The 25,716-nt window shown below is 55.2% G+C and overlaps 1 protein-coding gene across 1 annotated transcript in view; it reads left to right on the forward strand.

The window, feature by feature from the left end:
* The window catches only part of LOC144726805 (mitogen-activated protein kinase kinase kinase 1-like), a 91,435-nt gene that overhangs the window by 32,027 nt on the left and 33,692 nt on the right, over positions 1-25,716 (forward strand). The window contains 9 exon segments of the mRNA XM_078605722.1: positions 9,886-10,072; positions 10,563-10,805; positions 11,990-12,184; positions 12,512-12,628; positions 13,759-13,907; positions 14,959-15,080; positions 15,702-15,783; positions 18,961-19,159; positions 19,855-20,208. Of these exon segments, the coding sequence (XP_078461848.1) occupies positions 9,886-10,072; positions 10,563-10,805; positions 11,990-12,184; positions 12,512-12,628; positions 13,759-13,907; positions 14,959-15,080; positions 15,702-15,783; positions 18,961-19,159; positions 19,855-20,208 (1,648 nt within the window).

A 25,716-nucleotide genomic window follows, 5' to 3' on the forward strand; every position in this document is an offset into this window, starting at 1 on the left:
GACGTGGACACTGTTTGCGTTTGCCCTTTGAGAGTTTTATGTTATTTGTGATTTAATTTAAAATAAAACATAAATCCGAGGCAGCATGTCCAACATCCCTCCCGGGCGAGGGTGGTCACAGCCCGGGTCGGAGTCGGCACAAGTTCTCTTAAGGGGGGGCCGGTCCCCACCATGGTCATGTGGAATGTACATCAGCGGCTCGGGACAGCCAGTCGAGTTCAACCATACCAACGCTGGATAGGTCACGGAAAGGCTTTGATTTTGAGTGACAATCAAAGTGTAATTGAAGCCTCCTCGCCGCATAGACACTCGGGGTCCAACTGAAAGCAAAGCCTTCATGAATAGCCCGGCTGACTTGCCAGATAATGTTCCCTGCCCACCCCCACCAGCAGGGTCACTCAGAGGGCAGCACTATGACAGTTGCCCTTTGACCCCGCGTGGCCTATAGGAGCCAGGCAAATGCTGCCGTAGGACCACCAGTAGATGATTAAGTAACCCAAAGAGCTGGAGTGGTAATGTACAAATACAACTCAGAGTTGTTCGTGAAGTGATAACACCACTGCGATGGGGGGGAAGGGGGGGGGGGATCCTTGAAGAGATTTTGACCCCAGTTAAGTTTCAGATCTGTGCAGGCCCCTCCTCCAGATTCCACACCGCAACACTGTGGCCTTGTGATCCATCCGAGTTCCTCAGCAGGGGTCGTGAGTGTCTTGTGCAACGTGACGACGGGTGCCCTCGCGTTTCCCGTTTGCGCCCAGCTGTTTTACTCTTCGGTCCCTGTGTTTATTTTAACTTCCTTTTTCGTGATACACCACGTATTGCGCTTACATTTTTCTTGGGGCCACATCGTCATAAGGACATTTGCCTAATGCTCGTTTGGGAGATCAGTTCCCATCGCGCGTGCGGTGGAAAAGCATTTAGCAAGTCGCCACAGACCCCCCACAGGCCAAGCTGTTGTGAAGAGATATTTGGTACCAATACAGTAAATTGTTTTTTTTTATTTATAATTCTGCCACGCGTGAATTTGCGTAGCCTCAACCCCCACTCACATCGCTGACAGCACCGTCCGTCCTCCCTCGTATCCGTCGCCTCTCAGCCTTCGCCTCCACCACCTGCCCTGTAAATCACTTCGATTGACGCCGTTTCAATATTTGCCGTCACACTTTTCAGAAACGCATCCCCGATATAAACCGGGGTATTACTGTACATCGATGCTACACTTTGCCTATGACCGTATCACCCGATGCACATCAGATTTCGCAAGCCAAGCAAGCCTGAGTCCGGTTAGCACTGTGATGGGCGACCAACTTGGAGAAGATGCTAATTGTTTGGAAGTGGCCAGTCAATGCGTAACACAAGCATGTTGATGTCTTACCACAAAGAGTTACACATTGTGAGCCATGTTAATCACCCTGGAGGGACACTGGGCCGTGGCTGACCCCGTGACCCTTTATTGAACTCGCAAACTTCTGACTTTGAACTCTAACCAACTCACCGGGAGAGAAAGCTGAAGCTTTCTTCACGATTTTTTTTTACAGTTGGTGGTGTCCGTGGCAAAATCGCACGCATCAAACATACCCACGTCTTTATTTTTTCTTGGGCAGACTGCTATACACGTTACACAGGTTGCGTAGATATCCACCCGTGCTCTATGGGTGGCCTGCAGTTGCTGCGAATATGACCTCGTTAGTCGGCAGCTACTCCGCGAAGCCTGCCCCACACACACACAGCCCCAGAGTGGGAGGCCAACTGGACGAGGGAGGGCATTCTACACAAGCCCCATAAAAGCCGGAACCGCCGTTTGTGCCGGAGCCCAAAAAACACTCGGCGGTGGTCCCCCGCCCGCGGTCGAGTTGCCTTCGTAAAACGAGCACCATTGACTCCACACCCTACGTTGCGCTCAAAGGCAGAGGCGGGACAATAGATGTGGGATTTTTACCAGCGCTGCAAACTTAGAGAGAGCCGCCGCCGCAGCAGCAGCAGCGGCAGAACACGGCCAGATTACTGAAGTGGAAACAAAGAGGGGGTGGGAGGGGGGGAACGAACACGAAAAACTGGAGCGATAACAAAAGGTGACATGTGCGCCAACTGAAAAAACACAGAGAGGCTACAGCAGGGCTCCATCCAGAAAGTACTCCCATTGCTGGGCATCAAGGGAAGCGTGGGGAGCGGAGGGGGAGAGCAGGGGAGAGGGAGCCTGCGAGGAGGAGGAGGCCGTGGGATCACAGGGCAGCTGTAGAAACAGGTCGCGTGTTGTTGTGGCCGCGTGTGGGGCGCGTGCTGGTTACACAGAGGCCTGGCGGACCGCCGGTGCCGCGGTGCGGGGACAGGCCGTCGTGCGGCGCGAGACGCCCCGATCACACCAACGTGGGACGCCTTTCAGAGATTCCCTTTCGCGTGCTCTCGGACGCCGTGTTGGCCGTACCGCGTTGGCACGTGTACGGTGCTCGTGACGGACGGTCCGAGCGTTCTGAGGATGGTATTGTAAAAGATAGCCGCGCCGACTTATTTTGAGGTTCGTGTAAAGTATATTTTCACGGAATATACTTTCATCGAATGAATTCTTCGGCATCGTTTCAGACATTGATGTGCGGCTAAAAGTAGTCGCATTTTCTGCAGGTTTCTTCGTCAAGAACACTCAGCCCCTGGGGGACTTGGCTCACAACTTGAACGCCGCTTGCGACGGCGTGGCCGAGACGACGTTTTTACTCTCCTGCTCTCACCTCATCTGCACATCCTCAAGTGCACGCCAAGAGGGCCACGAATTAGGTTGTTTGGCTGCCCCAGGTTGTGTTATACTAGGCAGGCATTAATTAACCTTTATTATACAATGTTTGTATGAATTATCACTATCCGAGGCGTTAATTTGATTCGGTAATTTTTGTATTCTTCTGAATAAATGGCATGCGACGAAAATCACAAGTTTTCGGACACACCGTTCGACGCATCTATCGCACGCGTGAGAATTTAGTTTGTTCGATGAATGGGTGCATAGTCGAAGCGCCAAGGTGTACTTGCGTATGCCGTACACGCTCCGGCGAGCATGTTCGACGCGGCCTGGGCACAATAGCGCAAGTACACAGTGTTTCTTGAAATTAGATTTGTGTCCAAGCTTTCAGATTCACCACCGACATTCTAAATAAAACTACAAAGAGCGCCTCGTAGACGTTACATATTTGTTTTCTATGAAGATATCTGAAACGCGTAATGTGGATTGTTTTCTTTACTCCTGCTGTAGCGATTAATCAAAATTCCAGCGGTGCAGTGACGTTCCATTTGCTGGTAAACACATTGCACACGAACAGGGGGGCCGTCTATTTTGGTGACAATTTAGAGGTCGTGACAGCTGGCAATGTGAGCACTATATTATCGCTATAAACACATGGCTGGTAACAGAGCTACTGACAAGCCAAGTCACCTCGAGGCTGCTCTGCGGTGGGCAGACTGAAAGCCAAAAGACCAAACCGAAGACAGCGGCTGAGCGAAGACAGCAGGTGACGCAGGCTGCCCTCTCACTTTTGCTCGAGCCGCTGCTCTCGTTCGCTTCCTGTGCGGGTCACAGACGGAGCGGCGCTCGGCATATTTCCGTATGGTGTCCGTGAGTGACAGTCGAGACTGCCGGACTCCGAGCCCCCCGCTTGATCCAGGGCAACGCGCTGAGAGTCGCAAGGGGCCATCGGGCCCGCGCCAAGTCTGGACGCCCACAAAGCAGTGTGGACGCACTGTGGTCGTGGCCTGAAATAGCCCCACCATACCTTTGCCAATTATCATTCCTCGGCAGCGTGACTGCCTGGCTGCCGGGCGCCCTGCGCGCTCGCCTGCCGGATTCGACGGCGGGGTGTGCGTGCTGCGATTAAAGCGGAGCGAACAAAACACGATGCTGGCTCCAGCGAAGTTTTTTTGGGTTTTTCTATCAAGCTGCACTCTTGAACCGCCCGGGAGGTGCGTGTGGCTCGCGAGCGGCCGGTTTTGCCACCGCTGGTCTACGCCGCCATGCTTAATGAAACAAGCGTCTTCCTTGAGTAAGAGGCTGCTGCTCTCAGTGGGCTTTACCTGGTTTTAAAGGTCATCTAGATATCTGTTCGTCTGTCTGCAGTTGAGGAATAGCGTTAGTCCCATGCCCAGCTGGTTATTTAACCCTTGATGGAGCACTTCTCCTGTTGCTGCGCTGAAATGTTGAATGTCTGGTTTGTTCGTCGTTACTTGTCCCATCGGTGTGTTTGTGTTTGAGCTGCGCTTCCTGAAGCACACACGGGTTGTGCTGAGCTTGCAGTCTCCAACTATGTAGAGGCACCGATGTGTATTGCATAATTCCAACACTGCTCAAACATTCGGCTGCATCTTTCTTTTACCCTTCGGTCGCCGGCGGTTGGCCCACATGACTGCTACGGCCGCAGCGATGCGTCCTACCGCACTTGGGAAGTGAGTGGGAAAGCCGGCAAGTGCGCCACTTTCTCCCTTTCAGTGGCATGTTACTCCCACGGGGAAGCACTCCTCGGCCGGCTTGCAGCGAGATGCATGTTTAGCGGCCCACACGTTGCTTTGTACTGCATCTGTTATGGGCTGCATGCGCTTGCCCGCTGGACGTCTGAACGATAAAATCTCGGTCCATAAAATTCATGCCACGATCTTCTTGTAACGACCAAAATCTCAGTATTGTTTTGAAAATGTGTCTTATCTTTAAAAAAAAAATCTAGATTTTTTTAATTATATATTCGTGACACTACAGTAGAGTTCTGGCAGCCCCAAGGAATCATGCATTCGGCTGTGCTCATGGATAGTTGACGTGTGCGTGCCGCCACCCATGCACACGAGGCAGGAGCTGGGGTGTTGTGTTTGTTTGTATCCTTTATTCAACCTAGAGAGGAACTAAACCAACGGAGACGCAGCGTGTGAACTCTTTTGCCAGGGTGGCCTGGGCTAACTGAGGTCCCCGCAGCGTTGGAGCATAATTACCGTAATGGAGATGACTTGAGCATAATATGAGCTATCGGTGATGGTCACTGGCTCGAATAAGGTCGTGAGTTACAATGCTCATGGGGGATTGGCTTAGCCCATCATGCCACCGGGGTTGCTAAAACGAGTACCCCTTTGTGAGAAATTCAACAGCTGTTGTTCTAAGGAGTCTCAACCACCGATTCAGGAGACGATTGAGTCGGAAATCACGAAGTCTTTTTTGACTCTGCACGTACGTTACTCTGGGTCTTATGCTGTTGAGTTTCAGTGAAAGCATCAAAGCTTCTAAAATTCGAGGAAACACCTCCCCTGCCACTGAGAATGGCAGCCTTGTTTTTGTCAGTTGTAATCGTTCCCTTTTCTGAGGCATGGCCTCCGTGTGATTGTGCTCGCGCGAGCGTGGCGCAGCGGTTCGATTTCCGCTCTCGGCCACCTCCGATTAGCACGGTTGGCTATGTACGGTGCGAAAGGAGTTCAACCTACGTATGTGCGTAGCAGGGAAAGTGGGAAGCTGCACTTCTGAGCGTGTGGATAGGAACAATCGCTCGAAGGAATCTCAGAAGCAGTTCTATGACATCTCCTTCTGCGGACCATTCTCAACCACTTTGTGATGTGAGAGTTCTTTTTCCAGACTTGATTCCGACACCACAATCACAGTAAAATTGCAAAATAGAAAGTAAAGAAAAATACCATGGACGCCCTTGGAAACAAGATGTTCCATCGCAAGAGATTATCCAAGTTAAATATTTTGCTAAATGTATAATAATGAAAATGACAATCTCAAAATAATGCATCACAAAAACAGACCGACACAAATGCAACATTGTCCTCGTTTACTTCCTTTTACATGAAGGGGACTCAGAAACCAAGGGAGACAAGTGCAGCCAGAGCGAGTGCCGATCCCTTGCTGGCCGGGAGCTCTCAAGATGGAAGTGGGCAGCGTGGAGACTGCGGGCGGACGTGGCTGGCCGGGGTCGTCACGGCACGCACCGCGTGGTCACCGTGCACCGGGGGCGAGCGAGGCGCGTGTCCGCTCTGGAGAAATGTAATCTCGCGTTAAACAACCCAGCGGCCAAAATAAGAGCGCTTTTTTTCCTTTTTTTACGGAGCTATTTTCCGCATTGTGCACTACAGTACAGTGCATTGATTTCAGATGCTTTCCAACGTGGGTCCGGCTGGTGAAAGCCGCATCTCTGTGCCCGTGCGTTCGTTGTGCGTGTGCCCACGTTTAGCGTGTGCGTTGAGAGAGCGGTCGCGTAGCTGCGCTACAAACCCAGCGACCTGAGTTCGATTTCCGCTCACGACCACCGACTCCAGTGACGGTTTTCTGAACTGGTCCTGGGCCTCCCCTTGGTCGACTCAGCCTCAAATTAGTATCTGGTGTGTAAACACCGCCACTGGGGAGACAAAGGCGGCCAGGAGCAGTGCTGGACACCCACCCCCACGTGTTCTTTGCCGGCCTACATAGGTGCTGGCTAACAGCACCTGCCCCAAAAGTCTGTTCAGGCTACACGGGGGGTCTTTGTTTTTGTTGAGAGACGTGCCAGAAGGTGCTTGAACAACACAGCAGAACTCATCTCCATGAGCAGCCCTAAACCAACGGTGAAGACTCCACATCCCCGGTGCAGGGACTAGTCTACCGATAGAATGACCACTGATAACTTCGCACAAATTGGCCCTCATTTTATATTGAGAAGGAGGAGTGATGGGAAGAGTCCACGTTCAACGGGCATTTGAACGCTTGGCACTGATTGCGAGTCGGTTGCTTTGCTGGCATTGCCACCTTTGACCAGATTCGTCAGTGCCTAAATGTAACTGCTTATGAGTTTAGCGCTGTAGAAATGCAAGGAAGAAATAACCGTGTTGCTGTCGTGTTGTTATGCCGCTTTGCTAAGGCTCTGTGGCCTTGATTGGTGGTTTTGATGGGGTCGTTGTCGGGGCTGTATCTAGCTCCAGAAATTTAATCTGGTGCCGCTACTGCAGGGTGTCCCACCACGTGGCATAAACAGAAATTAATCGCTCATCTGAGACTTTCACTTTCTTTCAACGAAGCGTTCTATTGCATTAATTTGTAAGTTTTGTGTTTGTATCTTTTTCAAATTAGTTGAACAGAATAGTTTATTTTTCGCATATGTTTTAATTGTGTCAGTGAAGTAAAACAGCACGTTATGTTCCCAAAGCAACTTCACTTTACTGCGTGGGGCATTGGACACTCCATGTTCCCCAAGAAGTGGTCCCATAAAAGGGAAGACACAACAGCCTCGGCTTTAAAATTAGCACGCACACACAGGATATTTTCTGACACCGCGGCTAAAGAGTATAAATGTCCATCTCAGGGGCGTGTTGGGGGCTGCGAGGTCGCGTTCAGAGTTAGTGACTCTGGGCCAAGGTGGCCCATCAATAACGTCCCTTTAAAGCGTGGGAAGCGCCGCGATGGTCGCGTTGACTCGGCGGCAGCAGCAGCAGTGTCTGCAGCTGCCGCTGCTGCTGCTGCGCTCCGTGCGAGGAGGCGTGAGCCCCAGAGCGAGCCGGTCCTCGGGGCCGGGCTGGGGGATTCGTGCCGCCCGCGGAGGAGACACGTGGAAGTCGCGTTTGTCACGCACACCGCTGACATCCTGGTTCAAATCTGGGCAGCCGCATTATTGTGATTCAAACCGGGCTCTTGAGTTGAGCGATTTGATGGCTTGAGCCTGCTCTTCAGTAAATGGTTTTCACTTTGTTCAGCGTGCTGGCTTTTAAAAAAAAGACACAGTTGCCGTCCGCTAGCCCACAGCCCAAAGTGTCATAATAAGACGTGGCCACAACAGAGAGCGCGAAGTGAATTGTCCGTGAAATACATGCGTGATAAAATGTTTATTTTTTCACGAGCCATTTAAAGAAGCGTATTCAATAATTGTAATTTTTATAGTGTGATGGGCTTATTTAACATGGGAAAATACTAGCTTAAGTAACAAAATACAGACTTTGCCTTTCAATCCACATCTTGCACGTTGCATATTTCACGTCTAACTCGGGCCTGCGTGGGAGCACCATGTTGACTGTACGACAATAAACGTTGCTCCCAACGTGAGGTCTGCTCAAAGAATTCACCGAGTGAAAGGTCTTTTTAAGGCCTTTAAGGGAGAACTGCGGCGCCCATAAAATAAAACGTAGATGGAGAAATGTCTCCACAGGAAAGGGGGCCTGCCCTGAGCGGAGCAGCTGTGTATGGGCCCGAGAGCTGTGGCTTAATTGGGCCCTCTGATCAGGGCTCGTAAAAATCTGCGGAAGCACCAACTTCCTTTGTGAAGTTCATTTTAATTTCAAGAGCAAGAAGCATTTCTCCTTCTGCAAATTCATGCACGTGTTTTTGAACGTTTTTCTTGTTATGGTTTTTTTTGTTGCACAAACTTACCTCAACCAAGATGGGAAATTAAAGACATTCGCTTGCACAAAAGGTCAGCCTGGATGATTCTGAAGGCCCGGTACAAAGCAGCAATCCCATCTTGGGCTGCTCCCTGACCCCAGCTGACCCTGGCTCTCAACGCAAGCCTCTTGTCTGTTTTATAGTGGCTGCTAAGGCCCTGTAAAAAAACCTGGGTTGGAATCTCGCTTCACCGCGCACTCAGACTGCCCATTGGCACGCATCGATCGTTTCAAAACACTGCCCACGTGTCCCGCATGACTTACAATGATCGTGTGACTCCACGATGCAAACATTAGCAATTGCAACATTGCATTACATAACACGAGCGCAGGAAGTTGGACACTTGGTGCTCTTTGTGTACCAGAAAATACATTTTGGGGGTGAACAGCACAGCACTCGGCTCGGGTGTCAGAGGGCTTATCCAGCGCCGCGGACGTCCTGGGTTCCACTCTGGGTGGCCACGAGTGTCGCCACCTGCCCTGGATTTCCCAGGACGTCCTCTTTTCGAGGTGGCTGTCCCAGGAAATCTGTCAGTCGTCTTCCCCGGGACGCCGATTGGCATCGTCCGCCACGAGAGCCGGGCTTGGTGCGAGCACTACAGCCCTGCGCTTTCTTTTTGTTGTCGATTGAGTAATTTCACAGCACTCAAGAAGATGACGCGTTCGCATGAAGTTCTCCCCCGCTTGCTGCTACCGCGAGATATGTCCCGGTTGCTTTGTCACCTCGGGGATGGTAACCCTGAGTAGTCGACCGTGTTTGAGCCGCATTCTCACGTGGAGCGAGTTGGTGGTCTGGGCCTGTTCACGCTTGGGCGTGTTCGCCTGAGCTGCTTTGCCTCGAGCACAATGTTTGAGTGTCTACACTGCGTATGCTGTGTGCACACCACTTGTTGTGGTCGTGTTTACGCACGCAATGCGTGGTCTAAATGTTTTGCGAAGGGATTATAAAAAGAAGCGTGTGCAGATTTAGATATATAAAATGTTCAGTAATTAGTATTCATTTATACGTTGTGCTTTTCATGTTTTATTTAGCCTCTCTAAACATTTCCAGTTGCGGTGTACTTAAACTAGTTCTTCCCATGATGCATAACTGCAGGCACTGAACTGTGTGTGGTAGCAGCGGTGTTTTCAATCCATATTTCTTTTGTGCCCGTTAGGCATGGAACGATGCATCGGGTCATCGGTTAAAACCGATTATTTGCCTCTCACGATACACGCATTGAATCATGCGTGCATGACAATTGATAATTGACAATTTATGAAAAGGACAGACTCACGATTTTGGCTTATGGAACAAACAATGATGTACGAACGGGACAAAAATATGAAAAAATGGGATAAAAGGACAAATGAGACGACATTAAAACATTTATTCTCAGATCACGACTCGCGACCCAAAATCACCTTGCTTTGTCAATCGCCAGGCAAGCGAATCGGTCGATCCCCAGGCCGAGTCCCCCGCGCCAGCGCACCCGGGGTTCGTGAGGCCTTGCCGCAACGCCGTCCCTCGTTTCGCTCCCACAGGGTAGCGGCGGAGGGCGGAGGGGAGGGGCCTCGTGCGGGGGGCGAGGGGGGCCGCGACACCCCCCGCACACTGCCCAAGATGGAGGACCGGCCGGAGGAGCGCCTCATCCGCGAGAAGCTGAAGGCCACGTGCATGCCGGCCTGGAAGCACGAGTGGCTGGAGCGACAGAACCGCAAGGGTCCCATGGTGAGGCTTCGCTCGGCACGCGGCTCGGCCTGGGACCCCCCCCCGCGCTTACAACCGGAGACCGCCTCGCACCGGGCAGGGCGGCACTCGTGACTCACGGCAAGAAGCGTCTGGCTTCGATTCACGACTCGGGTGCCTTTCTGTCTGGAATTTGTACGGTCTCCCCCTTTTCTGCATGGGTCTCCTCCTGCCTACTCCCATAGTTAAATATACACGTCAAGTGTAACTGTTATTGGTCAAACGTCCCAACGCTGAAAATGTTCCTGGAAATCACTCAATTGAGATTCCTCGCGGCAGCAGCAGCAACAACCTCGCAGCCACTACTGGGAACACTTGGCAGAAGCGTCCTGAAAAAGAGTCTTGAGACTGAGTGAGGCTCTCCTGGGTAAACTCACGTCGTGTTCACAGTTGTAGTGATAAACACACGTGGCCCGAGCCGTGAGCGTGCCCGACGATGCGCGTGCGTGCGTGCGTGTGCGCGTCGTCGCAGGTTGTGAAGCCGCTGCCCCTCAAGCTGGACATGGGCGAGGACGAGCGGGCCCTGTCGGAGGCGGTGGGCGAGACGGCGCGCACGTCGCCCCGCGCGGCCGCCCGGAGGCCCCGCAGCCCCTCCCAGCTGGGGGGCGGCGCGGGGGCCCCCGGGGACACGTCGCCACCGGGGACCCTGCCCAGGATCTCGGCGCAGAAGCCCGGCTCCCCGGGCGAGCGGAGACGCAGGGCCTCCCCCACGCTGGTACGACCCGCGCCCACGGGAGGAGCCGTGGTCACGTTCGTTTCTACGATTTGTACAGTTTTGGGTGCTGAAGCATCCGTGAGACTTGGAATCAAGTTCCCGAGTCAAGCAGTGTGACAAGTTAAGGCCACTACCGATCTGAAAGTGTGACTAGGAGCATAATGTGTCGGCTTGAGTGCTCTTTGAATTGAGCATCGTCTCAGTGATTTGTACAACCACGTGAAACGTCACAGCACGCGTGATGGGCGTCGTAGACTCTGACCTTTTAAACTCCTCCGTCACCGGCTGCGCGGGCTCACAGAGGCTTCTCTCTGCAACGGCTTTGCGGCCCGGAACGGCTACACCTCTGTAATCCCGCTGTCCTATAATTTGACACCTTTTCCCTAAGAGACTTTTCATTTGCACTCGCCATGGCGAAATAGTACCACCTACGTCCAGCTCTCTATAATCTGACGCATGTTTGGCGGGAGCGATACGGTCAGACAGTACCGCCGCGCATTCCTTTCTCACGGCAAAAAAATAAATGAAAATAAATTGCCCCTCGGCATTTTATTTGAAAACTGGCACGCAAATTCTTAATGTAATTGAGCAGTAAAAGGCTCAAGAGCCTACGATGTGGACGCCTCGGTATGCAGACGCTTTTAGGAAACACTAGGAAGTCAGCTCAGCCGAGCGTTTAAGCAGCTTTAATCTCTCAACTTTGTGCCAGTGGCTTAATGTACATTTTTTCAGGGCAGGCCTTGCTCAATCTCATCCAGGAGTCTCCTGTGCTGAGATTCCTGGATTGAATGAGAGGCTGCGTGCCCCGCGGTTAATAGCCGTGTCTGGGCGCACTTCTGTTGGGTTTGATAGACTTGGCCCGCTTGCCATTGGCTGTGGAACAAACCAATAAAAGAGTGATGCAAACTAGATAACCCACAAGAGGCCATTGTCCAGAAAGTAGGATTTTGTTGAGAGCCTGTGGGTTAAGTGTCGAAACGATACGATGAATCTTTCATTGTTGATGGCTCAAAAAGAATATCAGAAGCGTTCCGCTCTGGAAATGGGAAGAGCCTCCCCGCTCCGCGCACTTCACCGCCGCCCGGAGAGAGCGGCGGGAGACGAGCGAGCCTCGGGCCTCCCGCGCCCGGCGTTAACCCCTCACGTGCGGCGCGGCCGCCCCCTCGTCCCCCCCTCCCCCGCAGGGCGGCCGCGTGACCCCGCCGCGCCGCGCGCCGTCGCCCGACGGCTGCTCGCCCTACAGCCCCGAGGAGACGCAGCGGCGCGTGAGCAAGGTGATGCGCGCCCGCCTCTACCTGCTGCAGCAGATCGGACCCAACTCGTTCCTCATCGGGGGAGACTCGCCCGACAACAAGTTCCGCGTCTTCATCGGACCCCAGGTGCGTCGCCCCGCGGGGGGGCTGGGGAGCGGTGGGGGGGGGGCTGGGGAGTGATGGGGGGGCTGTGGTGGGGGGGGCTGGGGAGTGGTGCGGGGGGCTGTGGAGTTGTGGGGGGGGAGTCTTTAGAGTGAACTGAGGGAGATGGGACAAGGAATAGAATCAAGGGTGGGCCATATAAAAATAGTCTCCAGAGGTTTACGTGTAATGTGTGTGTGTGCACGTGTGTGCACGTGTGTGCACGTGTGTGTGTGTGTGCATGCGCGTGTGTGCGCGTGTGTGTGTGTGCGCGTGTGTGCGTTGTCCTCCGTACGCTGCCCTCCCCTACAGACGTGCAGCTGTGGGCGTGGCACGTTCTGCATCCACGTCATGTTCGTCATGCTGCGCGTCTTCCAGAACGAGCCCAGCGACCCCATGCTGTGGAGGAAAACCCTCAAGAACTTCGAGGTGCCTCCCCGCTGCTGCCGTGGTCCAACGCAAACAACTTCGCCGCAGGGTGGAAGAGAGAATATTTATTTATATATCTGGATTAAAGTTCTCACTATTTTACACGTTAAACAGAGTTGCGCATTCTTCCCTTGACCCTTCGCTTGGAGTATTTGGCTGCTGTAAATGTCCACGTGATGAGAAGCCATCACGTGTGGCCAGGTGGCTTCTGGAAAAGAGGTGCGTAGCTCAGTGGGGCCTTACCTGGTAAAATAAAAAAAGTTTTAAACAGTTTAAACTTTGCAGAGAAACAACCGGACTTTCCAGGCACTTGCTTAGAGCACGCTGGCCACCTAATGCCTCCCCTGCGGACGATTGTTGTTGTGCGTCGTTTTCACTTAAATTTGTGGTCTTTCAAAATATCACTGCCAAGATGAACGACCGTCTGCTCAGCATCCTGAGCCGGCGTCGTTCAGGACGTTTGCCGCCGTTTGCCGCACGTGGTTCTTGTTACCCGCGCTGTGCTGAGCGAACTCTGAGGGTCGCGTCGTACCACTCGATAGCCGTGAGCAGCCAGACGGCGACAGAGCTCACGGCGTGAACCCCCTCCTCCCCGCCTCGTCCCCCCCCACGGGGCAGTGAGCGCCGAGCTTGACGCACGAGCGCAGCGGCCGTGTCAGGTGAGGCAGCGCGCGAGCGCTTGCGGCGTCGACGCTGCGGGGCAGCTGCCGCCGAGCCTGCCGTAACTGGGCTTGCGGACGGCCCAGTTTGTGCGAGTGTGCGAGTGTGTGAGTGTGCGTGCGCGTACGTGGCCTCAAATTGCACCTGGCATGGCACAGGCGCCGTGGTTTGTGGTTAGTGCACTGGGCTATGTTCCCGGTGGCCTGGATTACATTTTTAAGCCATGGAAAACATCAGTGGCAAGCGGTATCTGAGCCTGTCTGTGGCCTCCTGTTGGTTGCCTCAGCCTTAAATCAATACCTGATGTGGAGTGTAAATATCAGCACTGGGAACTGGGAAGGCAGAAATGATCAAGCATCGTACTACCCAACACCCACACCCCTTTAGAGGGCTCCATGTCCACCTTGATAGGTGCTCGCCGCTCAGCGCTGCGTGGCTGAACGAGGGATCTGTGCGGGTGTGGTCTCCAGGTGGAGAGTCTCTTCCAAAAGTACCACACAAAGAGGAGCTCGCGCATCAAGGCTCCGTCACGCAGCACCATCACCAAGTTCGTGTCGCGCCTCTCCAACTCGCACCTCCCGGCCGCACAGAGCACCGCCTCCAGCCACCCCGAGCAAAGGTAGCGCCCGCAACGCACCGCTCACACCACACCGCTCACACCACACCGCTCACACCACACCGCTCACACCACACCACTCACAACACACCACACCGCTCACGCCGCACCGCTCACACCACACCGCTCACACCACACCGCTAACACCACACCACTCACAACACACCACACCGCTCACGCCGCACCGCTCACACCACCCCGCTCACACCGCACCGCTCACACCGCACCACTCACACCACACCGCTCACACCACACCGCACACTCACGCTGCACCACCCCGCTCACGTCGCACCGCTCACGCCACACCACACACTCACGCCGCACCACACCGCTCACGCCGCACCACACCGCTCACACCACACCACTCACACTGCACCACTCACGCTGCACCACACCGCTCACACCACACTGCTCACGCCACACCGCACACTCACGCTGCACCACACCGCTCACACCACACCGCTCACGCCACACCGCACACTCACGCTGCACCACACCGCTCACACCACACCGCTCACGCCACACCGCACACTCACGCTGCACCACACCGCTCACACCACACCGCTCACGCCACACCGCACACTCACGCTGCACCACACCGCTCACACCACACCGCTCACGCCACACCGCACACTCACGCTGCACCACACCGCTCACGCTGCACCACTCACGCTGCACCACATGCTTGTGCCGTGCCGCACGCTCGTGCCAGACCGCTCTACACACTTGCACCACCATTATTTTCCCATGGGTGTCTGCACCGTGCAGTGCGGAATGCTGCCGCTCTGAAGAGTCGTGCCACGGCCAATCGGTGGCCCGAGCCCTGCGTCCCGTCGCCACATTCTTTCCCCACGTGGTTACGTCACGTGACCACGTTACGTCACGTGACTGCGTTACGTCACGCAAATTAAGCTCCCATTACCGCGTACCATGAGACCAAAAAACAGTTCTGAGTCTCTGTATGCAAGCACCACAGCGGTAGACACGGTGTGCGTAGGCGCCGCTGGCGCTGCGTCGACGCTGATGGTGCCGTGTGCGGCGGTGCCGTGTGCAGTGGCAAGGATGAGGAGGAGCAGGTGTGCCCCATCTGCCTGCTCGGCATGCTGGACGAGGAGAGCCTCACCGTGTGCGAGGACGGCTGCCGCAACAAGCTGCACCACCACTGCATGTCCATCTGTGAGTCCACCGCCTCCGCGTGCCCGTCTCCCTCTCCCGGTCCGTCCGGACACGGCCGCACAAAGCCACGGAACCCGTCCTCTCTCGCCGTGTGTCTGGGGTGCGGTGCGAGGTCGACCCGGCCGTCCCAGTCACTCGGGTTCTCCGTGCTGCTGTTTGATGAAGATGATGAGTTCTCAATTGAATAAAAGTGTCACTACAATTCGAGGGTCGTAGGGCGAGCGTAGGAATCTCGTGTTGGGCCGATTGTGGTGAGCTTCGTGGTGCTGATTGTGGTGAGTCTCATGGTGCTGATTGTGGTGAGCTTCGTGGTGCTGATTGTGGTGAGTCTCGTGGTGCTGATTGTGGTGAGTCTCGTGGTGCTGATTGTGGTGAGTCTCGTGGTGCTGATTGTGGTGAGTCTCGTGGTGCTGATTGTGGTGAGTCTCGTGGTGCTGCTTGTGTTGAGTCTCGTGGTGCTGATTGTGGTGAGTCTCGTGGTGCTGATTGTGGTGAGTCTCGTGGTGCTGATTGTGGTGAGTCTCGTGGTGCTGATTGTGGTGAGCTTCGTGGTGCTGATTGTGGTGAGCTTCGTGGTACTGATTGTGGTGAGTCTCGTGGCACCGTCTGTGTCTCTCGCAGGGGCCGAGGAGTGCCGCAGGAACCGCGAGGCGCTCATCTGCCCGCTGTGCCGAGCCAAGTGGAAGAGCAACGAGTTTCCCTGGTGGGTTACCAGCATCGTCGTCATCGCCGTAGTAACTCGTCGTCGTGGTAACTCGTCGCCGTAGTGGTGGCGGGGCGGGGACCGGGGAAGAAACCTCCCTGCCCCACACGGTGACGATGCCTCACTTCCGCTCTTTAGTGCAACTCCAAAGAGGGCCGGCAGCGGAGCTGCATGTGTGTGTGTCAGGTCCTCAGCTTGCGTGTTTGTTAAATTTCACTCAACTCTGACCGAGATTCCGCACAGCATTTACCCCCCCACCCCCACCGCCGACCCCGAGCGACATCGCGTTGACATCGCGGGCGCACGTCCCCTGCGCACACAGAGAATGACGACGACGCCGCGTTCGCGCCTTCGATGCTCGTCACGTTTCATTCAACATTCCTCCATCGCTCCTTTGCCCACCCCCACTTCGCTCGAATGACCAGTTACAAACACACAAGGTCCCATCGCCGGCTCTTCAGCACAAGAGCTTCGGTCCACGCTCGCTAATGATCCGCTGCGATCGAGCATTGACGCACTCCAAGCAGACATCATTGGTATTAGCGAGTGCCGGTTGAGCTTATGTAAAAAAAAACACTCTTGAGGTATAAATAGAATTTACCAGAACTGTCAGCCAGGAATGCATACACTTAGCAAACAAGCGTGAGGGTTGTCACCTGCTGACAAAGGTCATTGATTGATTGATCGGCGACGCACAAGAGAGGTCGCGTGTGTTCGAGGCTTTGCTGGAAACGTGGTGCTCATGAGGGTCAAGCAGGAGGCGGCCAGGTGCCAGGTTCGCTCCCCCTTCGACATAAAGATCGGGATGTATCACGGAAAGAAGAATATCTCACAATACCGCAAGGGAGGAGAACTACGTGGACGTGCATCATCTTGAGTGGGACATTATTCCACAATTGACCAAAAACTCGGACTGGTAATGTCCTGGGAAGATTTACCGGCTCGCTTATTTCCCCGGAACGGAGCAGACAAACCGAACTGGTGGCTACCCCTACCAGCGCCGCACCCCTCCAGCATCCTCTTGCGTTGACGCACCGCGCGAAGGTGCTCGTTTTGGGGTTGAGTCAACCTAGGAGAGGCACGCATTTTTCCACGTGCTCACTCGGCCGCTCCACCCTCGACCACAAACGCAGAAGAAGCGTGCCCCCTGCGAGCGGGGTCCGAAGTGGCGCCGCCCGAGCCGGAGGACGCGGAGGCCTCTCCCCAGACGCGTTCCCACGGCGGGGCCGCGTGGGCGGGCGGGCGGGCGGGCGCTCGCGGCTAAGTGGAGCTGCAGGACGGGGAGGGGCGGAAGGAGGGGGGAGGTGCGGGGGAGGGAGGGGAGGCAGCAATCGGCGTCGCAGTGGAGACGCAGGTTCGCAGTCAAGCCCACACAGGCCTCCTCCTCGTCGCTGCGCGCGCTCAGGAATGCCGTTTGCGGGCGTTGACCTGCCCCTGGTTCTCACACTCGTTTATTTAAAACTGAAGGTGCCTAAAAAGCTGCCGCCCTTTGTCAGCGGAACGCTCCGTTCTTTGTCAGCGGGACGCTCCGTTTGGCTGAACGAGCAGAGAAGCGTTTTCAAGCACTGTGGTGCACCTTCTTTGTTACTTTTCTTTACTTCAGAACTACAGGGGTAATTCAATAATTATTTTTGTGCTTGTGTTTTGCTCTTTAGGCAGGCGGTACACCAGCTGCACAATTCGTCACTGAGCAAAGAAACACCCCACAACTATTTTCCCCCTCTAAACTCGTCTCCGACGATCCCACCATGTGCTCGTTTTCACGGGGCGGTTAGACCTGGCACTCTCCGGGAGAGGAGCGGAGTGAACCGGGCCGCTGTGGCCTCGCGCCAGCGTGCGTGCGTGCGTGTCACCGCTGTTTGCGCGTGCGAGCGCCGTGTGTGCGCGCGCACACGTTTGCAGTTTTGTCGCGTTGGGGCACGCGTGCGTGGCCCTACGTGCGCGCGCGTTCGCAGGAAACAGCCGGGGCGAGGGCGGCTCGCTAAGCGAAGCGCCCGCCGCGATGGCTGGCGCGCGATCGCGCGCCAGCCATCGCGGTCGCGCTTGGGGCGTGCTTTCGGGTTGTGCCTTGCGGTTTGACACGATGCGCCTGAGTCCGCACCCTCGGTCTCTTCTTTCCTGAGCCGCTCAGCACCGTGCCCCGCCCGTGCCGGGACGCTACGGCAAACGTGGTGCAAAACATTTCACCAAAAAATTAAGCAAATATGACCAGAGCAGCTCCGGTGAGAATTGGTGGCTCCTTGCCAAGATATCTGTTGTGTTTTAGTCATTCGAGACATTTGCATATTTACGTCACAATTATGAACGCTGATTAGAAGTTATTCCCCCAGTGTGGGGGATGGGGTGTGTGGGGCGCTGCTCCCACCCACACCCTGTGTTGTCCACATGGTATAATTATGTTGGTCATCATTGATTTTTTTTCTTCTCCCATTTACATAAAAAATGTGTGCGTAGTTTTATGTAACGAGAGTGAGATGCTTGCAGTGGCCAGCGCGCCCAGCTTGTGTCAGAGAACAGCCCCCACCCCGGAAGATGACGTCACGGAAATGTTCCGAAGTCACTTCAATGGATCCTTTCATCCACCCTGGAGACTCACCTTTTAGAAGCTCTGCCAACGGGTGTTGTGTCACATCTCGATTAAACCAACATTCTTCATTCTCAGAGCAGGAATTAAAACCAACATTTTTTTTATTTGTTCAGGCATTGGTCACTGACGGGCTCCATTCCCTAGGCCCCACCCGGTCCGCCTGTCCGGTGACCTCCTCCGCTCACACGCGGCATGAAGTGCCGCCCGCTGCGGGCGCTGGGTCGTGGCATATGGGGCCCGGCACTATCTGATGATGCAGCCTCGGATAAAGTAAAATTAAACGTCTTTCAAGTCAGTCGTCCACAATTATTTTGAATTGCACTCCCCAATGCAAGAGAGACTCTAGTTTGAGTTTTGGCCACGCGTGGAATTTCTCTAAACACGTCTGTCGATACTACTACCCCTACTACTACCCACGTAGGCTTTTCCGCTCAGATGTCGCACCAAACGACACTTGGTACGACCCTAAAACACATCAGCGTTGCCGATATTCGAAGCCGCTGCCGCAAAAGCAAACTGCCGCGACGAAGATCTCGGTCCGTGGCTTCATGTCTTTTCGTCTTCTCCTCCCTCCCACGCGCGGTGCTCAGTTTCGAGGCCCCGCAGGCGGCGACGGCGCTGGCGGCGGTGGAGGCGGCCGCCCCCAACTCCTCCTCTTCCTCGCCGGCGCCCGTGGCGCAGGCCGAGACGTCCAGGCGGCCGCTGCTCGACGGCGACGCGACGCAGCTCAACTTCCGCGTGCAGCCCATCCCCGTCGCGTACCGCGAGCTCGCGCAGCCCTGGATCCAGGTGCCACTGCCTAGAGCCCACGTCTCTCGCACCGCGTGGCGCCATCCCGTAGCTCGTTGTGACATTCTGGGCGAGGTCGCACAGTGATCTGGCCAAATGTACATCGGCTCAGATCGTTACGTGGCCTCACCCAAGCACCTATTATGAATAAGAATAATAAGGACTGTGAAAACCTACGTGTTTTAAGTTACCTGTTCTATGTATTTTCCATTTTTTAAGTCTGGCTGTATCTTTCTCACACCTTTCCTCTCCATGTATTCCATGCTGTCCTCACACTTCCCCATAACTCCCAACTCACACCCTTGTGATTCGAAGCATTGTCACGATTCGGTGATTCGATTCACGAGAATATTAAATTAATAATTTATCCGCTGTGGCAGCCATGCCTCGAATGGTTGCCGAGATCACGCAACAAATTTAAAATCAGATTTTCCCACGCACGAATCGATGTTGACGAATCGACGCATCATTGCACGGTCCTGGGCCTCCTGTAGGTCGATTCAACCTCAAACGAGTACCTGGCGCGGTGTGTAATCATCGCCGCTTGGGAGACAAAGGCGGCCGGGCGTGGTGTTGGCCACCCACCCCCTCGTGTGCCATGCCGACCTTCATAGGCGCCACTCGCTAACGGCGCTTGCCCCGACAGTCTGTTAATGGCTACGCGGGGGATCTTTGTCTTTGTGCGTGCGGGCCAGGTGTTTGGCATGGAGCTGGTGAGCTGCCTGTTCTCGCGCAACTGGAATGTGCGCGAGATGGCGCTGCGGCGGCTGTGGCACGACGTGAGCGGCGCGCTGCTCCTGGCCAACGGGGAGGTGCGCACGGGCGGCGCCGCCGCGGCACCGCCGGCAGGGGGGGCGGCCGTGGCCGCGGGGGGCCACGCGGACCGGCCCGGGGCCCGGGGGCCGACGCCGGCGGCGACCGCGGCGGCCGGCCCGGCGGGCGGCGGAGCCGGCGGAGAGATGTGCGGAGAGACGGTGGTGCGGTGCTGCTGCAGCGTCCTGGCGCTGGTGTGCGCCGACCCCGTGTACAAGGTGTACGTCGCCGCGCTGGTGAGTGCCGCGCGCGGAAACGGGGGAGTCGCTCGCCCGCTCGGCGTGGTCGGACCGCTCGTGGGGGAATTGCGCATCGCTTTGCGCGCGAAGACTCCGTGTGGCACGCCGTCGACTGTGGGAGCTGCGCCGTGCCAGGTGTCAACGCGTTGCGGGCGCGGAGCGGCGCGTGCGTTAAGCAGAGGACACGTCCGGAAGGGTAACTTGACAGCGGCCCACGTCGAGAGCGAGGGAAGTAGAGAGCCCTTCCCAGGCTCGTGCGGCGCAGCTGCCCAGGGCCCAGTTTGGGTTCGGAGCGTCATGGGGGGTGGGGGGTGGGGGGGATGGAGGGGTGGGTACGAATGTCCACCTTGCTTGCAAGCGCCGAGCGGCGTAAAGGTTATTTTTGTTCCCACGCTTGCCGTGTTGCAGGAGAGTGAGCGAGGAGGAAATTATTGCCCTGTGTTGAGAGAGGCTTCAGGTGCCTTATTGTTACACCAATAAACTTGTCAACCCTTCTAATGCGGTAAAACATTTTTTACAGCAGTGCCCTTTAATGTCCTTGCCAAGGGTGCAAGTTGCGTGGGTTGTGGTGCTCGGGTCCCCCGACACGGTCGCTGTCATCGGCTGGCTTCTGCATCGTTCCGACGCCTCGCCTATCGCCGTCGCGAAATCAAAATGATGCGGTTCTCGTCTACCAACCCAAATACGGGGTAGATGATGTCAAGGATGACATCGAGGCAAACCTAGCGACCAGGATAAAGATTGGGGGCTCCGTACGGTGGAGAACTCCGTTTCTGGTGCTTAATCTGCGATCGGTATCTCAGCTGCGCTGCTTCGAGCTGGGACGTCGTTCTCGTAGCCGTCTTGGCGGCCACCCGGCCACTTCTGTTCCTCGCCGTCTTCAAAAGCTGCGACGCTACCGTCGTGGGGCTCTCACGGTGGTGAGCAGTCACCGGAGGAACACTCGGAAACTGTTCCCCTTCACGTAACAAAAATGTGAAAGTAACTTTTACAGAACCCATCGGCCGCACGCGGCCTTCTGCGAGTGAATAACTTAAGCAGTCTTAGCTCAACACGAGAGAACTGTGGACCGGTTTTGACATTCGGTGTCTCACCAGCAGAGACATGTGACTGCCTGAACCAATGCATGTGAACTGCCAGACGTTGATGTGGAAGGACCCTCTCTGTTAGATAAAACTCCATAACACGTGACACAAATCATAATCATTAGCGTCGCTGCGGAAGTAACAATGACGAACTCATGGATTTATCATTCCACGCATTGTTCGTCTTATCAGTGTCTGTAAAGGACAAATCTTAAAATAATCTTCCTTTGTTAAAGACCGGTTCCTGCTTGAGATTTGGCAAAGGGAGCTGATGAAATCGTCCGTTGGTGTTTTTGATTCAGGGTGTAGATAAAGAGATCCCGCTGTTATTCCGCGTGAGATAATAATTAAATATAAACGATGACCTTTGCCAGGTTGGAATGGACACCATCGATGGTGCACATCATCTTAAAATAGAATTTTGCAGCGATGATCGCTGTTGCGTAAGATCATTTGTGGATGCACGATGCATTCCCCTTGCTGACACGCTTTTGGAAGCCTCCGACAGTGCTGCCCCCATCTCAGTTTGCCGTGGGGAAATCGTTCGCCGACAGAATCGCGCGATATAATTCGGGATTGGCTACAACGCGAAATTATAACTCGTCATCATCATCAACGCAAAACAGTGACGTTGAAGTAGTTGCTTTCTCATGTCTGTGAACATACCGCGGTTCTATAGCCCCTGCAGGGGTGATGGACACCCATGATACGCAACGTACAACACATTTTAAAACAAGAATTCTTACACGGGGCTGTGCAGTGCTTGCGCGTGTCTCTTCAATGCGTGCGCCGCGAGCTTCAGAACCATTGTTGAGCGATGATGAGTCGAGCCCCGTTGTTCACCGACTCGGTACTGATATCAATGTGCGATCGCCCAATTAGAACCCTCACTCCGATACAAACACTCTGCGCTGATACTGCACTCACAGCGGTGCACGAGCAGTTCACGAGAATGACGCATTCGTCAATAACGCTTCGTCCTGAAAAGAACGCTTTATATAATTAGATGCCTTGTGTTGTCAAGCAATGGCTCCTATTTAAGGTCAGGTGGTGAAAATTGCTTTCCTACATGACCGGTAACCGCGCCAAATAATGGTACAAACCAGTTTACCGCACTAAGAAGAGTCTACAGCGTTAAACGTAACATGCTTGAACTTCATCACTAAGAAACGTTACCAATATTCCACTGGAGTTGTTTACCGGTTCCTGACTTTTAGGAACCGGTCATGGATTCCGAACACGGTTAGCGCTCCTCCTTTAACGCCCCGAGTTTAAGGTAGTGCCAGCTCACTTGCCTCGCCTTGCAAGTGAACATGAATTATCTCTTCTCACTTGAGGTTTTTGTGATGTTTAAACACCAGGGATGTCTTGAAATGCCGCCCATCAATCAACGGCAGTTGTAAAAGCGTGCGGCAAAGATAACGCTCGGCGCTTGGCTGTGCGTGGGCGCAGCAACGTGGAGTCTGCCTCCCGGCGCTGCGAGGCGTGCGTGTCAAAGTGTGGGGACGCGGGGGCCGTCTGCGTTGCGTCTGCGCTGCTCGCAGCCACGAGACGACGGCCAGGGAGGGAGGGTCTCGCAGAGTTCCCCGAGCGGTCCGCGAGGGCGCGGCGTGGGAGGGCGTGGGGGTGTGCGGTCCCCCCACTCACCCCCCCACTCACCTTCTTCACTCACCCCCCCAATCACCCCCACCACTCACTCCCCCCACTCACCCCCCCAATCACCCCCCCCACTCACCTCTCCACTCACCCCCCCCACTCACCCCCCCCACTCACCCCCCCACTCACCCCCCCACTCACCCCCCCACTCATCCCCCCACTCACCCCCCCACTCACCTCTCCACTCACCCCCCCCACTCACCCCCCCACTCACCCCCCCACTCACCCCGGGCTGTCGGCTGTCTCGACACCGCGGGTTTCGCGTGGCTGAAACGGTGCCACGTGAGGAAGGCCCCCAGCGTTTGCGCTGCGGCGTTACGGGAGAAGGGCGAGGGGGGAGTCGCACGACGCGTGGACGGAGACGCGTGGGAGCGGTGTCGAGGCGGAATGGATCCTGACGCGTGCTGATGACAAGTCTGTCCACAAGGAAAGTGGCGCATGCAGAGGCATAGCACGAGAGGCCCGGCTGATACAGCTATGGACATGATTGTGCGGGGAGGAAATTGGAGGCGAGTTGGGAAAGGAGACGGGGGTCAGTCGGTCCTCGTGGGCCGCGGGCAGGAGGAGGTGGACTTCCCAGGGGAGGCGCCGACGACCACAAGCGGCTTAGGGCGCCCGCCGTGGCCGCCGGCCCTCTCGGCCTCCGCGGTGGTGGAGCGCCGAGGCCCGGAGCCTCTCCCGCCATCGAGGCCCCCATGCCCCCCCCCCCCCCCCCGTCAGTGGCAGCTCGTGGCTCCGGTGCAAATTGCCCCTTGGGTTTTCCGGTTGCAGGTGAATGCGTGCAGGTTGGTGATTGGCTGGAATGCGAAACTAGCACGCGGCTTCTCCGTTCGCGATGGAGTCCATCAATCCTCACCCCATGTTTCCACGACTTCTCGAGAACCGTGGATAATGAGAAGATTTGTGGGTTCTTTGGCTGCAGTGCAGGGTGGAATTCCTGAGTGAAGAGCGATATTCTCCTTTTCTGCATAGCACATCAACTTTCATATTGTTTCAGTCGGGGCATGCTTTTAACCGCGATCATTATATAATCGGTGATTGCTAGTCGCAAGCGATACAAATATTACAAAACGTTCATAGACAAACAATAATAGTTCCTTCTGTGGAACTCGAGGTCGAGAAGACGACTGCAGACGAATGTACTTTGGCACGACGCGTCGCTTGGAGGAATTAAACAATTCACAGAATGGCGGGCACGAGTGTGAGCGTCTGGTAGTGGCTGACCGAGGAGACAGCACCAGAACTCGAGTGGTGTCCACGAACCTTGACTCCCATCCACGAACTGTCCCCCTGCGCTTTGCGCGAGCAAACTCGCCACGGACAACTTTCCGCGACGTCACACACTCGGCGCTCTCGACGTTGTATTATTTGTTGTTGAATTTCGCAGCCGACGCGAATCAATGAAAGTCTTGCAGATGTTCTCGGCTGTCGCCCGCACCGCCGCTGTTGCTGCTACTGCCGTGGGACTGGCAGTAGCAGCTGTGCACACACGCCGACCCCCCCCCCCTCTTAAACCCAGGGTGCAAACATCTCCGCGGACAAATACTGCCACGCATGAAACTGACGATACGTACGGGGCCGCTGGGACCGCCCAGAGTTTGAGCAAACAGAACGCGCCCCGAGGAGGTGCGGCGAGAGGGTGGGACGCGTTGTATCGGTGCGTCCACGTGTGCGTCTGTGTGCGTGTGTGTGTGCATGTGTGTGCGTGTGTGGGGAGCGGTGGTGCAGCGGTTAGCGCTACGCTGCGCTATGAACCTGACCACCCGGGTTCGATTCCCGCTCACGGCTAACACTAGTGACGATTATCTGAACCGGTCTTGGGCCTCCCCTAGGTCGACTCAGCCTCAAATGAGTCCCTGGTGGGTGTGTAACCATCGCCACGAGGAAGACAAAGGCGGCCGGGCGTGGTGTTGGCCACCCACCCCCTCGTGTGCTGTCCCGGCCTTTACAGCACTTGCCCCAACAGTCTGTTACAGGCTACACGGGGGATCTTTGTCATTTGTGCGCATATGTGCCCGTGTGCGCCTGTGCGCGTGCGTGTGCACGGCTGACTTTGTGAGCTCCTTCCCACGATTGGCCTCCTTCACACGGTGGGCTATGTAGGGTGCAAAAGAAGTTCAACATACATACGCGCGATGCTGGCCACCCACTCCCTCTTGTGCTATGCTGGCCTTCAAAGGATCTCACTAAGAGAAGCACTTGTCCTAACATCGGTTAAGGCTATACAAGGTGTGGGGGGGGGTCTTTGTCTTTGGTGTCGTGTTAAGTCCACAGGGTTCAGGTCGTACAAGTGTCTGAACCTGTCCTGGAACCTCCGACGGGGTGAATCGCCACACCATGCTCTGACGCCGCTGTTGCGGCCGTAACAGGTGCTCACTAACAGGTGCTCACGAACAGCACAGGTATGTGTAGCTAGGTATGTGTAGCTAGGTATGTGTAGCTAGGTATGTGTAGCTAGGTATGTGTAGCTAGGTATGTGTAGCTAGCTATGTGTAGCTAGGTATGTGTAGCTAGGTATGTGTAGCTAGGTATGTGTAGCTAGGTATGTGTAGCTAGGTATGTGTAGCTAGGTATGTGTAGCTAGGTATGTGTAGCTAGGTATGTGTAGCTAGGTATGTCTAGCTAGCTATGTGTAGCTAGGTATGTGTAGCTAGGTATGTGTAGCTAGGTATGTGTAGCTAGGTATGTGTAGCTAGGTATGTGTAGCTAGGTATGTCTAGCTAGGTATGTGTAGCTAGCTATGTGTAGCTAGGTATGTGTAGCT

The sequence above is a fragment of the Lampetra planeri genome, chromosome 24 (assembly GCF_965212315.1).
Source record: "Lampetra planeri chromosome 24, kcLamPlan1.2.h2, whole genome shotgun sequence".
Lineage (NCBI taxonomy): Eukaryota > Metazoa > Chordata > Hyperoartia > Petromyzontiformes > Petromyzontidae > Lampetra > Lampetra planeri.